At 47.1% G+C, this 16,446-nt stretch overlaps 1 protein-coding gene across 2 annotated transcripts in view; it reads left to right on the top strand.

Annotated features, from left to right (window-relative positions):
• Positions 1 to 16,446, top strand: part of PRPSAP1 (phosphoribosyl pyrophosphate synthetase associated protein 1) — a 168,557-nt gene that overhangs the window by 62,193 nt on the left and 89,918 nt on the right. For both annotated transcript variants that reach the window (XM_069200221.1, XM_069200220.1), the window contains exons 5-7: positions 460 to 575; positions 795 to 850; positions 13,879 to 14,024. In XM_069200221.1, the coding sequence (XP_069056322.1) occupies positions 460 to 575; positions 795 to 850; positions 13,879 to 14,024 (318 nt within the window). The remainder of the gene's footprint in view (positions 1 to 459; positions 576 to 794; positions 851 to 13,878; positions 14,025 to 16,446) is intronic.

The raw sequence follows: 16,446 nt of genomic DNA, 5'->3' as shown, positions 1-16,446 counted from the left end.
ACAAAACTGTTTCTAGTCCCATTCTGTGTGACGTGTTTGATCTGTCGTTTTCAAGAGGTTTTTTTTTTCATTGTGGTATATTTTTCTCCTCCACAACCGGTTTGTTTGTTTTCCAACACTTGAACAGGAATAGTAATCATTTTCCACGGTAATTGTAGCATAGAAGAGTGATGGGAATTAGCAGCAATTACAGCAGGCAATGGAGGGGAGCATATTATGTTCATTATTTTCCCCTGTGTGTTGCAGATTTTATCTGCAGCTCGCTTATATTTGTCCTTAATTCTGCAACATGCATTGATGCACAATACAGAACAATGCCTCCTCTGTAGGCTACGTCTACTGAGTGCCACATAATGTACTCTATTAATATGACTGAGGCAAAAAAGGGGTTGTGTTGCTGTAGTACACCTGGATAGAGCTTTGTCTGTGACAGATTGATTTTTCATTTTTTGCTTTCAGGATTGACGCACCTTATTACCATGGACCTGCACCAGAAGGAAATCCAGGGCTTCTTCAGCTTTCCTGTGGACAACTTGAGGGCCTCACCATTGATGCTACAGTATATTCAAGAAGAAGTGAGGATCTGACTCCCATGCAGATGACTGGGGAGAGGAGGGTCTGCCGGGATCATGTTAAGTGGACGGGGGGGGGGGGGCCTAGGGAAGAACTGGGAAATGTACTCCTCTCCTTCAGATTACTACTGTTGAGACTAACTATATAGCAGAAACCATACTCTGTATTGAGACTGTGTGTATCTCTAGCCTCACTTCATTCACTGTTTTGTCTATTTTCAGATTCCTGATTACAGAAATGCAGTCATTGTCGCAAAATCCCCAGATGCTGCCAAGAGGTAATAGATTTCTGTGCTATGTGAGTGTCTCTCATTCTGGCCTTTTCTGTTTTGTTTTTTTAATTGGACTTTGACTTTAATTTGGCTGTTTGATGGCTCTGATTATTCTCGTCCTTCTTGCCTAAGAGGATGTGACTTGGTTCTTGGTGGTCATGGTCTCTTCGCTAGTCCTTAATAAAAGGAGACGTTCTTTTGGGGCCCTTCCCATTTAAGAATCTACCATATCTTGGTAGATGGAGGCATGAGCACAGAATAGACTGATTTTGTGGAGTGAGTTAAGCCTTAAGAATAATTTTCTCAAACACCACATCAGTGTTAGCACAACTTTTGAAAAGGGGACCGGGGACAGTGAGGTTAGTGTATGTGCCCTTTGCACAGAATCCTCATTTTGTGAAATGGCCCCAGGTGCACAGAGAATTTTGAACACTTACTTTAGCCACCTGGGCACCAGAGTTGACTCGGTCACTGAGACTACGATGCCTACTGGTGGCTGAAGTAAAATTTGCTTGATCTGTGTGAATATATGGATCCTTAACCCATATCTCTATTCTTTGAAAACTTTGACATTTTTGTCTCCTCGGTTTTGTGACTTATTTTCTTGAGCCTTTTGTTTAATTTTGCAATATTACTCCCCAACAATTTCGGATTTTAAAAGCGTAAAAGTATGATGTCTGCCCCCTTGTGGTGGTTGCGTACAGTTCAGTAACAGTGGTGAACAACTGGTAAAGATACCTACCACTCTCAGCAGGTTGAACAAAGTGAGATGCTATTGAGTCCCCAGATGCTGATGCTGTTGCCGTTTTGAGCCACTGGAGATGTTGGAGCTCACACCACCAGCTATTGATAACGAAGTACATAGGCATGGACTACGTACAAGCTGAGGCTATTAATGTTGTTATAGATTTTTAGTTAATTCTAAAAGTCAACTCACTTTGTATGTGAAGATAATGGATCTAAGTTTCAAAGCTATTGTGATAGGAAATGTGTTATTCTTTTAAATTGTCTGTTCTATTATAGATGTGCATGGTTTTAATTCTGCCATCTAGTAGAATGTGTCAGTACAAACTTACATAGTGTCTCAATGGCCCTTTATAAGACTGGTTACTTACTGTGTGCAAGTCCTTTCACTGAAAACACAACATTTTCGCTATTTTCACTGTTGTTCATTGGTTACAGTTAAAGTTAATGATGAAGTGTATGGCATTCTTTGGGAATGTCTGCACAAACCTTCTGAGTCTATCAGTGGGGTTCATCTTATCAGTTCAGTACAAGCTATAGCGATTAACTAGATTTCTGAGGAACGTCTGGCTTTTGTTAGGTCCTTGGAGCTTTCTGCACCTAGGAGTTTCAGCAGGTCAATACATTCCAGTTTTTGACATTGGCATTCCTGGAGAGAGAGAGAGAGAGAGAGAGGTTTTATTCAAGTGTGGAAGGCCTCATCCTTGCTTTCTGAAAGGCTGAGATACCACAATTTTGATTCTTACAGCAGGGCCTGCTATTGGCCCTTAGACCCTCAATCAGTGCTTTACTTCAAGCTTTGTCGAGGATGCTCATCCTGGTGCAGTTTGAGAAATCCAGAGTCATTATTTCATCACTTTTGTCTTGTAACCATTGTGTTTGGCGCAGGAAACATTGAAGGGTAATCTGGCTGTCCTGTTTAGGAGAGTGCAAAGTATTAAAAGAATAATACATTTCATACTTGCTGTTTTGCAGCTTTAAAAGGTTTGAAGAGGGGGCGTGTCCAACCTAGCGACGTGAGCGGACAAAAGACCTTCGAGCTGTGCCGCCGCGACTCCAAAGTGGCAACCTACGGCCCTGTAACAACTGGTCTTCAGGGGGGGCTGCAGTATTTCTATTTCCCCCCCCCCCCCTTCCCCCCAGGGAAGAGAGACAGCAGAGGCGCACCTAAGACAATATGGCAGCCGTTGCGGCCTTGGCAGAGCAGGGAGTGGGTGGCAGACTCTTGCGGCACTGAACGGATGCTGCGGCCACAAACGAGACCACCCCAGAAATCACCGCAGCCCCACGCACGCACAAACTAGAGGTATGGGGTGGGAAGGTGCGGCCTCGGTGGAGGTGACTGAACCGCGGGGACCGCTGGAGAGCGGGGCTGCCGTGGCAGGTCACAGGGCGGACGACACGTTGATGGAGCTAACGAAGAGGTATTAAGGATGAGTAAGAGTGCCTGGGCAGCAATAGCGGAGACTAGCAACAGTGCAGATCGAAGGGGGCTGTAAGCCTCCCTGGAAGAATGGGACAGAAAGAGGAACAAACCTCGGCCTGGGAGTGCCAGTGCCGATAGGGCCCATGTGGTGGCAGTTGGGTGGTGGTGCAGCGTGGAGGAGAGGCCAGGCCTGGGCTCCGAAAGGTGGAGGACACAAAGGCAGATACCTAAGGGCCCGAGAGGCGATGGCGAGGAGCAACCCTGTCCCGTTGAGAGGGCGGAGAAACTGGGCCAGTGGGGAAGACATGAAGTGCTAGGAGGTGGATGGTCTGGCGGGAGAAGAGACTAAGTCCCTACACCATCTACGAAACAATGGTGCTGATCGGGTCGGTGGTGGGGATGCGGTCCAGAGGGGCAATACTGAGAGAGGGGGTGAGTTGGAAACAGCAGGGGTGCCCTGTGGACAGTGATATTGCCATGGCCTACGTATAAGGAAGGGGGACTGATCGGATTGACCCACAAGCACAGGCCCAGACAACTGTACGTACACCACATCGTGGGGTGGGGGTTGGGGGGGGCAGGAGGTGGTCGTGTCCGGTAGAGGAATACAGTCCAAGGACCTGTACTAAAAGGATTGCTTGTAGACTGATTGCGGTGGTCCCTGCACCGGGCCTGGCAAGAACTCATTGGGGCAAATGTTAGCGCCTCCTTAACCACCCCGTCAACTTTGGAAGGGGGCATAGTTGGTTGGAAACCCCAAGGTGGCTGGAGATAAAGGAGGAAAGGTGACGTTAGAGGCAAAGAGTCCTGGACAACAAGACTCTGTGGCAGCCCCCGTCTCCCGCTGTGATCCTACGCAGCACCCAAAGTAGGCATGTGTAAGAAAATGCCTCCTTGGCATGGTTACCCCCTGACTTTTTGCCTTTGCTGATGCTAAGTTTTGATTTGAAAGCTAACCAGGCCCCAGCACCAGTGTTCTTTCCCTAACCTGTACTTTTGTTTCCACAATTGGCACACCCTGGCATCCAGGTAAGTCCCTTGTAGCTGGTACCCCTGGTACCAAGGGCCCTGATGCCAGGGAAGGTTTCTAAGGGCTGCAGCATATCTTATGCCACTCTGGGGACCCCTCACTCAGTACAGACACACTGCTTGTCAGCTTGTGTGTGCTAGTGGGGATAAAAAGACTAAGTCGACATGGCACTCCCCTCAGGGTGCCATGCCAACCTCACACTGCCTACAGGTATAGATAAGTCACCCCTCTAGCAGGCCTTACAGCCCTAAGGCAGGGTGCACTATACCATAGGTGAGGGCATAAGTGCATGAGCACTATGCCCCTACAGTGTCTAAGCAAAACCTTAGACATTGTAAGTGCAGGGTAGCCATAAGAGTATATGGTCTGGGAGTCTGTCATGCACGAACTCCACAGCACCATAATGGCTACACTGAAAACTGTGAAGTTTGGTATCAAACTTCTCAGCACAATAAATGCACACTGATGCCAGTGTACATTTTATTGTAACATACACCCCAGAGGGCACCTTAGAGGTGCCCCCTGAAACCTTAACCGACTATCCGTGTAGGCTGACTAGTTTTAGCAGCCTGCCACACACCAGACATGTTGCTGGCCACATGGGGAGAGTGCCTTTGTCACTCTGTGGTTAGTAACAAGCATCTCCACCCAGTACAGGCTTTATCACCTCCCCCTGCAGGAACTGTAACACCTGGCGGTGAGCCTCAAAGACTCACCCCCTTTGTTACAGCACCCCAGGGCATTCCAGCTAGTGGAGGTACCCGCCCCCTCCGGCCACGGCCCCACTTTTGGCGGCAAGGCCGGGGGAGATAATGAGAAAAACAAGGAGTCGTCACTGGCCAGTCAGGACAGCCCCTAAGGCAACCTGAGCTGAGGTGACTCTGACTTTTAGAGCTCCTCCATCTTGCAGATGGAGGATTTCCCCAATAGGGATAGGAATGTGCCCCCATCCCCTCGGGAGGAGGCACAAAGAGGGTGTAGCCACCCTCAGGGCTAGTAGCCATTGGCTACTAACCCCCCCAGACGTAACACGCCCTTAAATTTAGTATTTAGGGCGCCCCAGAACCTAGGAACTTAGATTCCTGCAACCTAAGAAGAAGAGGACTGCTAAGCTGAAAAACCCTGCAGAGAAGACTGAGACACCAACTGCTTTGGCCCCAGCTCTACCGGCCTGTCTCCCCATTTCTAAAGACACTGCTTCAGCGATGCTCTGACCAGGGACCAGCGACCTCTGAAGCCTCAGAGGACTGCCCTGCATCTAGAAGGACCACGAACTCCCAAGGACAGCGGCTCTGTTCACCCAAGACTACAACTTTGTAACAAAGGAGCAACTTTAAAACAACTTGCGTTTCCCGCCGGAAGCGTGAGACTTGACACTCAGCACCCGATGCCCCCGGCTCGACTTGTGGAGAACAATCACTTCAGGGAGGACTCCCCGGCGACTGCGAGACTGTGAGTAGCCAGAGTAGCCCCCACAGCGACGCCTGCAGAGGGAATCCTGAGGCTCCCCCTGACCGCGACTTCCTGCTTCTAAGAACCCGACGCCTGGTAGGGACACTGCACCCGCAGCCCCCAGGACCTGAAGGATCCGAACTCCAGTGCAGGAGTGACCCCCAGGAGGCCCTCTCCCTTGCCCAGGTGGTGGCTACCCCGAGGAGCCCCCCCTTGCCTGCCTGCATCGCTGAAGAGACCCCTTGGTCTCCCATTGAAACCTATTGAAAATCCGGGGCTTGTTTGCACACTGCACCCGGCCGCCCCCGTGCCGCTGAGGGTGAACTTTCTGTGTGGACTCGTGTGTCCCCCGGTGCCTTACAAAACTCCCCTGGTCTGCCCTCCGAAGACGCGGGTACTTACCTGTTGGCAGACTGGAACCGGGGCACCCCCTTCTCCATTGAAGCCTATGCGTTTTGGGCACCACTTTGACCTCTGCACCTGACCGGCCCTGAGCTGTTGGTGTGGTAACTTTGGGGTTGCTCTGAACCCCCAACGGTGGGCTACCTTGGACCCAAACTTGAACCCCGTAGGTGGTTTACTTACCTGCAAAAACTAACAAACTCTTACTCCCCCCAGGAACTGTTGAAAATGTCACTAAGTGTCTAGTTTTAAAATAGCTATTTGTGATTTATGTGAAAACTGTATATGCTATTTTGCTAATTCAAAGTTCCTAAAGTACCTACCTGCAATACCTTTTATTTGAAGTATTACATGTAAATCTTGAACCTGTGGTTCTTAAAATAAACTAAGAAAATATATATTTTTCTATACAAAAACCTATTGGCCTGGAATTGTCTTTGAGTGTGTGTTCCTCATTTATTGCCTGTGTGTGTACAACAAATGCTTAACACTACTCCTTTGATGCGCCTACTGCTCGACCACACTACCACAAAATAGAGCATTATTATCTCTTTTTGCAACTATCTTACCTCTAAGGGGAACCCTTGGACTCTGTGCATACTATTCCTTACTTTGAAATAGTGCATACAGAGCCAACTTCCTACAGCATGCAACTGCCTGAGCAGAACAAAAAGATTCCTCTATTAAAGACATGTTTGCCAAACCGGCAAACAAGCGAGAGATCCTCACACTAAGGGACAAAACAACAGACTTTAATTACCAACTGGAGGACCTGGAGAACCGTTCGAGAAGGTGCAACATACGCATCAAAGGCGTTCCACTTCAGGCAGATGCAGGCAGACTGAAAGACTGTGGCCTCCGCCTGTTCCGCTATATGGTGCCGGATCTGGTGGCGCAAGACATTCTATTAGACCGCACTCATAGCAGGTTGGCCTGTGAGCTCACCAGGACAATTGCAAGACATTCTTACCTGCCTGCATTACTATTGGCAGAAGGAGGCTATCATGGCAGCAGTGAGAGAGACAAGACCTTTATTGAATTCGAGGGCAACAAAGTGTGGATCTAACGAGATCTCGCCCAGGCCACTCTTCGAAGATGAAGACTGCTCCGGGCCCTTTCCAGATTCTTGCGAGAAAAGGGGATCAAATATAAATGGGGTCATCCCTTCTGCATCACCTTTGTCTGGAACAACAAGACATTTGGCCTGCGCACAATGGAAGAGGCCCGTCAGCTGTTAGGCCGGGAGACCCTGGACCGGGATGGGCCTCCCACACCCCGGGGGGAGGGGGAATTCTGGCCTCTGCTGGCACTGGGAGGGTGGGGTGCGGGGGGGACAGGGAAGAAAGATCAGGAAACCAACGGCCCAAGACCGGGGCTGCGAAAGAGCAGCTCTTCTTCAGCAGTTACAACAGAGAGACAGCACCTCGGACCCTGATAATGACTGAAGACTATCCCCGGAGAGTACTCCTAGTGGAAGCCTGGTCACTGGAAAGAATGGTAGACACATGAGTCTTCACCATGGTGGCAGTTGATGGCAGCTGGCAGCAGAGCTCACCCCAATTGGTATGTGTCGATGAAGTTACACATCACTGACACGGACCCCAATATCAATTTTGGATGCAGGTTCCCAGACGGGGAACCTACCAGTACCTGTTGTTTGAATGTTTATATGTTTTGCTTACAAGTAGCCCAAACAGGTGGCCGAGGGCATGATTTGCACACACATCAGTTTTTGACTGGGCACGAGGGGGCCACTTCATCCCCTTAATAACAATGAAGCAGCTTCATTTGTATACCTATCCTTAAGATCCTAAGTCTGAATGTCCGGGGGTTGAACGTCCGGTTAGACGCTTGGTCCTCCTTTCCTTTCTTAGAGACGTGCGTTGTGACATTTCCCTTATACAAGGGACTCACCTGCTTAGAGTGGATTGGAGGCATTTGCACTTGAAATAGTTTGGCCGGCAATACTTCACCACTGGCCCTAAGAAAAAAGCCGGAAGGCAATCCTGGTGGCCACGCATTTCACTGGTCAAGTGATTCAGGCACAATTTGAAAGTGTGGGCAGGTTACTTTTTCTGCGCATTACCACTCGAAGATTGACATTCACACTAGCAAACACTTACGCACCGAACACACAGCAGGAGGTGTTCTTAGAGGAGGCTATAGGGAAAATACTGACCACGCCAGATAGCGATACTATGATCGGAGGGGACTTTAATTTGGCTCCACGTGCTAAATTGGATAGGTCCACGCAGAGGGTGGGACAAGCAGGGGCAAAATCCTTGTCATTCAGACAGTGGCTGACAGAGGCGGTCCTCGTAGACATTTGGCGTCCACATCACCCCCTAGACAGAAGCTACACCTTTTCCGCTGTTCACCAGTCCTACAACCAGAATGATTACTTTCTTATCTCACAGCATTTGTGTACATACACCACAGCAGCAGACATTGGGGTGGCAGTCCTGTCTGATCATTCGCCCGTCACAATCACCTGCTGCATGCCATGGTCACCTGCACAACCGCACACCTTTCGCTTAAACCCTACACTTCTGCGCCAAGATGAAACAATAGTAGAAATAGCTCTAGCAATCACACAGTTCTTACAAATTAACGATAACCCAGAACTCGACTTGGTCCGGCTACTGGACACACTGAAGGCAGTGGTCTGCGGCATTTTCATTTCAAGGGCGGCCAGGTTGAACAGGGATAGGCGAGATAAGAGGGCCCAACTGGTGTCTGTGTTCCGCCTCCAAGTCCCTGACCTCAAATACACAGGTGCATGCAGGATCGGGAGGTGGCTGACTGCTGCTCACAAGCAGCTTAAAGCCCTAGATTTAGGAAAAGCAGAATATGCGCTCCTGCTCTTAAAACCGAAATTCCTATGCTTAAAACCGAAATTCTACATAGGAGGCATTAAAGCAGGCAGTCTACTTGCACACAGTCTCCGTGCCCAAACTTCTCTGGCAGCGGGTAGCAGAGATTTTCAGGGCACTAAGGTAACCCAAGATACCCACAGGTGTTTAAACACTTCTACACTGCGCTATATACCCATCTGACAGCCTGGACCCCAACCAGGCAGGCTCCTATATGAACCAGCTGCCTCTGAATAGTCTCAACACTCCGGAATCCCTAGCTTTGGAGGAGAATATTAAGGTTGGGGAAGTGCTGCAAGCCATACAAACTTTGGCCTTAGACAAAGCACCAGGCCCAGACGGATATATGGCAGCCTTTTATAAGACCTTTGCCCCAACACTAGCGCCTATCCTAGCAAGAGACTGCAATTCATTTAGTGTAACTGGAACCCTAACAGACTCTGTGCTCCAGGCCACTATTATTGTCATTCCCAAACCAGGCAAGAACCTGACACAGTACTCCTCATACCGCCCCCATCTCGCTATTAAATGTAGATGCAAAGATATTTACAGGAATTTTGGCAGCGCGACTAGGCCCCCATATGCAACACCTAATTGATCCAGACCAAGCAGGTTTTATCCCCGAGTGGAATTGCAGCGACAACACTAAACGCCTGTGTCACTTGACGACAAGGCTCATCGCTGCCAGGCCCCCATGGCACTACTCTCAGTTGACGCAGAGAAAGTGCTTGATAGGGTACAGTGGCCATACCTCAAGTCTGTTCTCACTAGAATGGGACTGGGGAAGAGATTTAGTAGATGGGTGTAGGCCAGTTACAGATCCCCAAAAGCGGCAGTCTGGGTAAACGGCATACTATCACCCACCTTCGCTATCAACAGGGGAACTCGCCATGGCTGCCCATTGTTGCTGCTACTGTTTGCTTTCTACATGGAGCCATTTGCAACCAGGGTGAGAGTCAATCAGGATATTAAAGGCCTGAGAATGGGCGGTGGTGAACACAAACTAGTGCTATATGCCAATGGCGTGATGCTGGTGTTGACGTATCCCAAGTTCACCCTACCCCGACTGATGGGGGAACTGGAGAGATTCGAGGAGTCCGCGGGTTTTAAAATTAATTACGTGAAATCAAGCATAGTTAATATCATGCTTCCGAAAGGTGACCAGACACACTTGGTACAACACTTCCCGTTTACGTGGGCACCTCAGGGAGTTACATATCTGGGATTACAGATACTCCTGAAGTTGGGGCGTACGGTAACTAGCAATTACACGAAACTCTTACGGGGGCCAGGGCAGACCTATTAGCCTGGAAGAAATATCTACTATCTTGACTGGGAAGATTAACAGCCGTGAAGATGCCACTGCTTCCAAAGATATTGAACATCAGTGATACTCAAAGTACGGCCCGGGGGCCGCATGCAGCCCTCCTGACATTTCCATGTGTGGCCCCCTGGTCAACAGCAGCACTGGGCTGCTGTTTAGCCAACTCCGCACTAAACTGGCTAGTGTGTATTTATTTTAATTGCAGTTAAGAAGAGGATATAATTAGGTGCTCCTTTCAATTGCTTACTTTCAATTTTGAAGACGTTGTGCGGCTAAAATGTAAAAATTTCTTCAGAATTCAAAAAGTGTACTTTATTGTAATGCAGAACCGTTTCACTTTATTAAATTTGATTATATCAGTACATTGAATATTGAAGAGTTGTGGTTTTTTTTTTGTTGAAATTTTTTTTTAAACATAAATCTAGAAACATTCATTCTTCCCCTCCCTGGCAACAATGCCAATAGTGAACTAAGAGGCATGTCTGTTGTTATGTGACCCTTTGAGTGGCCTGAGTTTGTATTATTGCACAACAATATTATTTATTAAATCAAACACATGAGAAAGTTTTGTACATAATGCATCCTGAATTCCTGTATTTTGAGTCCTTTTGTATGTGAGAATGGAGGGAAAGTGGGATAAAACAATTGCATGGGATCACACAATTTGGTAAAGTAGGAAAGCCATGATTTATCCCACGTTTTCTGTTCTCACTTTGTGCAGTTCAGCCTCTAGATGTTTATTATTTGCTACTCTGTATCCACCTTACCTTCAACATCCCCCCCGAACCACCCTGCCCCCCAACCCTGACCGTCGCCCTTTTCACAGCAATGTGGCCCTTGGTCACAGCACAGACCAAAATTTTGGGCCCTGCGAAAATCTTTGCAAGTACCCATGCTGTATGTCATGCAAACCTTGCCGCTAAAGCCTCCCCCTTCAGTCCTAGCTAAATTACAGCGGCTAATAGATGTTTATTTGAGTAGGCAAAAAGGCATGAATCGCGGGGAGGTATGCATACCTGGCTTCAGGGGAGGGTGAACTGGGCATCCCAAGTGTAAAGAAATATTACCAGGTGGCTAAGCTGCGATACATGGCCAGACACCGCACGGTGAAGCACTTGTGCTTCATTGATCAAGCAGTGGCCGGCATCCACATATGGAAGGTGCCCTGGCTGCCTAAACCCCATAAGCTGTTGGGCGTCTACATCTCCCCAGTTCTGAGGGCTATGCTAAGAGTCTGGGATGCAGTCCAGACCAAACACAACCTGTCCACTGGCATATCACCCCTGACCCCTTTCATAGGTAACCCAGAGTTCCCCCCCCACCCCCCGTAGCACAGAGGGCCTCCTTCGACACTTGGCAAAGGGTGGGTTGCAAGAGGCTGGGAGATGTCTTTGATGCAGAGGGCCTCATGGACTTTTCGCAACTGCAAACAAGCTACGATCTACCCTCCAACTCTTGATGGCAATACTTAGCCTTAAGACATTGGCTTTTACAGCCTAACAACCACGTCCATGCAAGCCACCCTTTATCCAGTTTCGAAAAGAGGCTGATTACCCGCTCAGACGACAAGCGTATCCTCTCAGATATCTATAAATTCCTAAACACCCCTTCAGAAGCTCATAAGGCTCCAGCGCAGGAACGTTGGGAACAGGAGTGCGAATGCGCCTTCACAGAAAAGGAGTGGAGGTGTTTCTGGTGCAGAGCCCACAAATAGGCGACTAGCGCGATGGGAAAGGAGGCATTGATCAAAACAGTTAATTATTGGTATTACACGTCAGCTAGAGTGGGCAGTTGGAAGAGGGGTGCAGGTGGCCTCTGTTGGAGACACTGCAGACAGCCTGGCAACTTAGTACATGTGCTGTAGCAGTGTCCCCGGGTACGATCTTACTGGGAAGCAGTGCTGGCTGACGTCAACAACATTTGGAACACAGACCTGCCAAGATTCCCCAGTTACATTCTTCTGGGCCTACAGAACCCACTCACAGACCCACTCGCCTCACCAAAGGGGCAAGCGATTGCCCTGGCACTAGGCGCGGCTAAACAGGTCATACTGGCACACTGGGGGACAGATCATACTCCAACACACTTGCAATGGATCCATAAACTGTGGGGTCTTCTGGGCGTGGAACAATTAATGGCTAACGTAACGCACATCTTGGAAAACCTGAGGAGGCTGCGTGTGTTTCCAATCTGACTAATTCAGAAAACTCACCTGTCCAGCTTACCTCTGCATATTAGGCCTCACCTGAACCCCACCCACTGCCCCATAAGCTGGGAGGGGTCCTTCCTCTCTGTTGTCCTTGCACATGCCCCAAAATACAGGCTTGAAGCAGCACTTTCTGAGGTTGTTTAATGTAATTTTTCCCTCCCCTTGCCACTCCCCAACCTCGGTTTGATATATGTTTTCCTCTCCAGCCGTTGTATGTCAGTGGTTGTATGTTGTATTGCTTGAAAGACAAACAGATTTGAGTCGTAAAAGGTTTGAAGAAAAACATCCTTTTGATTAGTGTTACTCTTTGGGATCTAAACGTGGTACACCTGTTTTTTGTGGTACTCCATTCGAGCCTATGTTTTTTCTAAACTTGATTACATTTGATTGACAACTAAGTGAGCTCTAATTGAAGGTATTGGTTTTGGTCTATTCTAGGGACAATTAATCAGGAGAATTGTACTTCCATTTTTTTGACAATGGTTTCAGTTATAAAAGCAAAAGATTAACTTGGCTATTTCTAAACTTCCACCACCTCCTCTTAAAGCACGGAAGCATTTCCATGCTTTAGAAACCAAAATGTTTGGTTTCTTTGTATCCTGAGAAAATGGTTTAAGAAAGATGTCCAACATTCTTGTTTTTTTTTCAGAAGTCTGAAAGAGAGAGCAAGCTCCAAAGATACACTATCTCACATAATTAAGTTAATTAAACATCTTTAGTACATTGCTAACAGGGAGGTCTTCAAGTCCACAAGGTAAGGTTGTGGCATGGGAGTATAACATTTTCTTGTTTATGGTACCTGAAGTTGATGCACAGTCCTACTTTTGCCATTCTTTTTGGCTGTTTTGTACTGCTCTGGAAATCTTTCGTAAGATTGCAATCTGTCAGAGGATGATATTCATTGGAAGAGCAAGTTCCTTCTCTTCAGTAATGATTTTCTGATGGATATTTCTTCTTGTCATAGATAGCTCATCTTCTCCAGCCCTCCAGATTAATGAGGTATAGACTGTGGAACTATCATTCCCGACCACAGTGGTGCTTATGTAAAAGGTTATCACTGAGATGGGAGTTAGAAGCGAATCCACACAGACAAGGACCTCCCTTCACGTTGTTGTTTTTCAATGTGGTGTGGAAGCAGTAAGAGTGGATGGACAGCAGAGGTCAGGTCTAAGAGGTGCAGAGGGGACCACAGTTAAAAAAGTTTCAAAGTTGAACAAGATCAAGAGTGTGTATGTAATGGTGTTCAAGGAGTCCATGAACAATGATGGGAATCTTTTGGAAAGAACTGAATGCACAGCATGTGAATATATAGTAATGAAGGCAGTAACATGGCATAAGCCTGACTATGAATTTGCTTCCTTACTAACAGTGAGCAAGACTGTACTCATATTTGTAAAGCATTGTTCATTATTTAGTTAAGGTTCGGCTTCCAGGTGTTCTAGAAGTGCATGTCTGGTGGCAACTTATAGACATGCTGCCCCTGTCCTTCTGTCACTGGTGAAGCTCCCTTTGAATTTTATGCACATTGTTTATTATTAACCCGCAGCAATCTTTGCTCTTGTCCTTTTGCCCAGGGCTCAGTCCTATGCAGAGCGACTCCGACTTGGATTGGCGGTCATTCACGGAGAAGCACAGTGCACTGAGCTTGACATGGCAGATGGGCGTCACTCTCCACCAGCAGCAAGAAACCTAACTTTACACACTGGCTTGGAACTGCCCTGTGAGTTCAGTGTGCATATTTTTAAACCTCAATTTGTTGTTGTATCCTTTTGCACCACTTGGACTGGAAATGTCACCCTTACATCTCAGAGATTATTCCTGAAGTGATAACTTTTTTTTTTCCCCTGAATGTGGTTTACTTATTGGATTATTGGTGTACAAAGGCAATTGAACGAATGTAATAGTGTACAGCATTTTAGAGACAAAACCCAGAAATGATCTAAAATAAGCGAATTGTTCCACACAGTGGTGTAGGTTTTTTCATTTTGAATGGAAATAAGTCTGTCTTCTTTATATTCTGTGTGGGGGAGCAGTTTATTGTAAAGATACTTGTTCAGAATTGCAAAGATTCATCAAATTATACTGTTGTGAAAAATGTTCTTTCCCTGCGAAGGGCGTTATTTAATATAGTAGAAGAATTACAGACTAATAGATATACTAAGCTCTTTATTCGGCTTGGGTTGTTCATCTCGAAAAGAGACTTTGCCCAGACCCGAAGAGCACCAGCATCACCAATAGCCAGATGTACTAACATTAGGAACAGCAATTTCCTAATTGAGATTTTCTGCGCATCTCAGTTAGGAAATCGCTATTCGTAATGTATGAAAGATTTAAATTAAAATTATTGATTCTTAGTGGGTCACACAACCCAAGTCATTAATATTCACGAGATAGGTTGCAGTTAGTGCCCTATTAGTAATTATAGCCATCACGGTGATAGTGGCTTGCTGGGGTCAGAAGACCACCATGTCTGTGATTATTTTTAAAGAAAGCAATCTTTTTTTGTTTGAGATGCAGCCCTATTGTCCTTAAAGGAAACTGGGGAGTGTTTCAGAAGAAAGAAATGAAATATTTTAAAATTCATGTTTTTAAGGGTAGGCAGTGGTCCGTTGGATATTATCATCACCAGTGACAATGGTACCATCATCTGTTTAGTGGTTTGTTATGTAATGGGACTGATAGTTTGGTCATAGGATATGTGCCAGGGTACGGCTAGGTCGATCACTCTCGCCATATCGCTGGCCCTGGGTATATTTGCAGAGATTTTACCTTGCGATCCACTACTTGCCAAAATTCTTACAAAAGGAGTGGACGCTTATACAGCAATGGTGTTTGGAGCCCTCTTGGTTTGTCAGAATCTATAGTTTGAAGTCCCCAATCCACCCAAGCCAGATCATTGCATTTGCATTTTAAAAAGCCTGAATGTTTGGAGCTACAAATACCCCTAATAAAGGCTTTGAAAGCATCCCACAACACGGCCTATTTAGCAACTGAGCCTGAACGAAAAGTACTTATTGATAGCCGCAGAAAGATCCGATCTGAATGCGCCATTCTAAAGGTCTAGCTCTGGAAATTGTCTCTGTGTAGGGGTGGTATGTGAGTATGGCATCAAGAAGGTTAAGTGGATGGGGACATGGTCGGAGAGTGTACGAGGTAGTCCAGGGGGGGCAAGGAATCATGTTGGGGGGGTGCAAATAGAAAGTATAACCTATAGTGGAGGGATAGCAAGCCACACATTGACAAAATAAGGTGTATCTATAAGCTCCTGAAGTGCCCTCAGTAAACGTAGTTTGAGGCTGGTAGGCAACCCAGAAGAATCTAGTGGGAGGATTATGTGCTGCTGTGTTAAAATGGCCACTAAGAGGGATAAGGTCTGAGGGCATGTGAGTGATTAGGGCAGTTAGTGTGAAAAAATTCCGGGCTGTCCATATCTAGGGGCATATATATATTTTTGTGAGCAGCATTGTCGTGCCTGCCAACATACTGTGGTCAAGAAGGTACCTACCCTTCTTGTCAGAAACATGTGATTGGTCGATAAAGGGCAAGGACATTAAACAAGAGTACATACTCCACAGGTGTAAGAACTGTAAAATGAAAAATAGTGGTTCTGACCCTAGGTACGAGCAAACTTAGTCATCCCAGAGAAAGGCTAACGTTATTTGTGTCTGGTGAGGACCGCTAGGACTCGCTTTCTTTTCCGGGGTTTATTTAAACCGCAGATTTTCCATGTAAAGCATTGGAATTCTACGATGTTGGAATGCATAGGCAGCCGTATGGTAGATGAAAGTGTAGTGGAGTACCATGTGCATGTATGTGCACTGCGTGCATGAAGAGGCAAAAAGCAGCAGTGGTGAGAGAAGCGTTGTTGTTCATCCGTCGTCAACGATGACCAAGGAAATCATGTTGAGGAAGTTGACTGGGTACAGTGTGTCTGGCTGTGCCTGATCAGTCCGATGCGGGCTCTGAAAACTCTGCTGCATGTGGGGCACAAGTGGTCTGCTGGGATGGTTGGCAAAGAGATGGCTATGGATTTGCCCAGCTCAGGGCTTCTTCTGTGCCTCTGCAGTCCTGCTCTGCTCGTAGGAGGTAGTGCCTTTGCTGATGCAGCTTTGCCAGGTGGGGGTGGTCTTGCCCTAGGGTTT

This window comes from Pleurodeles waltl, chromosome 7 (assembly GCF_031143425.1).
Source record: "Pleurodeles waltl isolate 20211129_DDA chromosome 7, aPleWal1.hap1.20221129, whole genome shotgun sequence".
Classification (NCBI taxonomy): Eukaryota; Metazoa; Chordata; class Amphibia; order Caudata; family Salamandridae; genus Pleurodeles; species Pleurodeles waltl.
The sequence above is the reverse complement of the archived record's forward strand: the minus strand, read 5'-3'. Positions and strand labels throughout refer to the sequence as shown.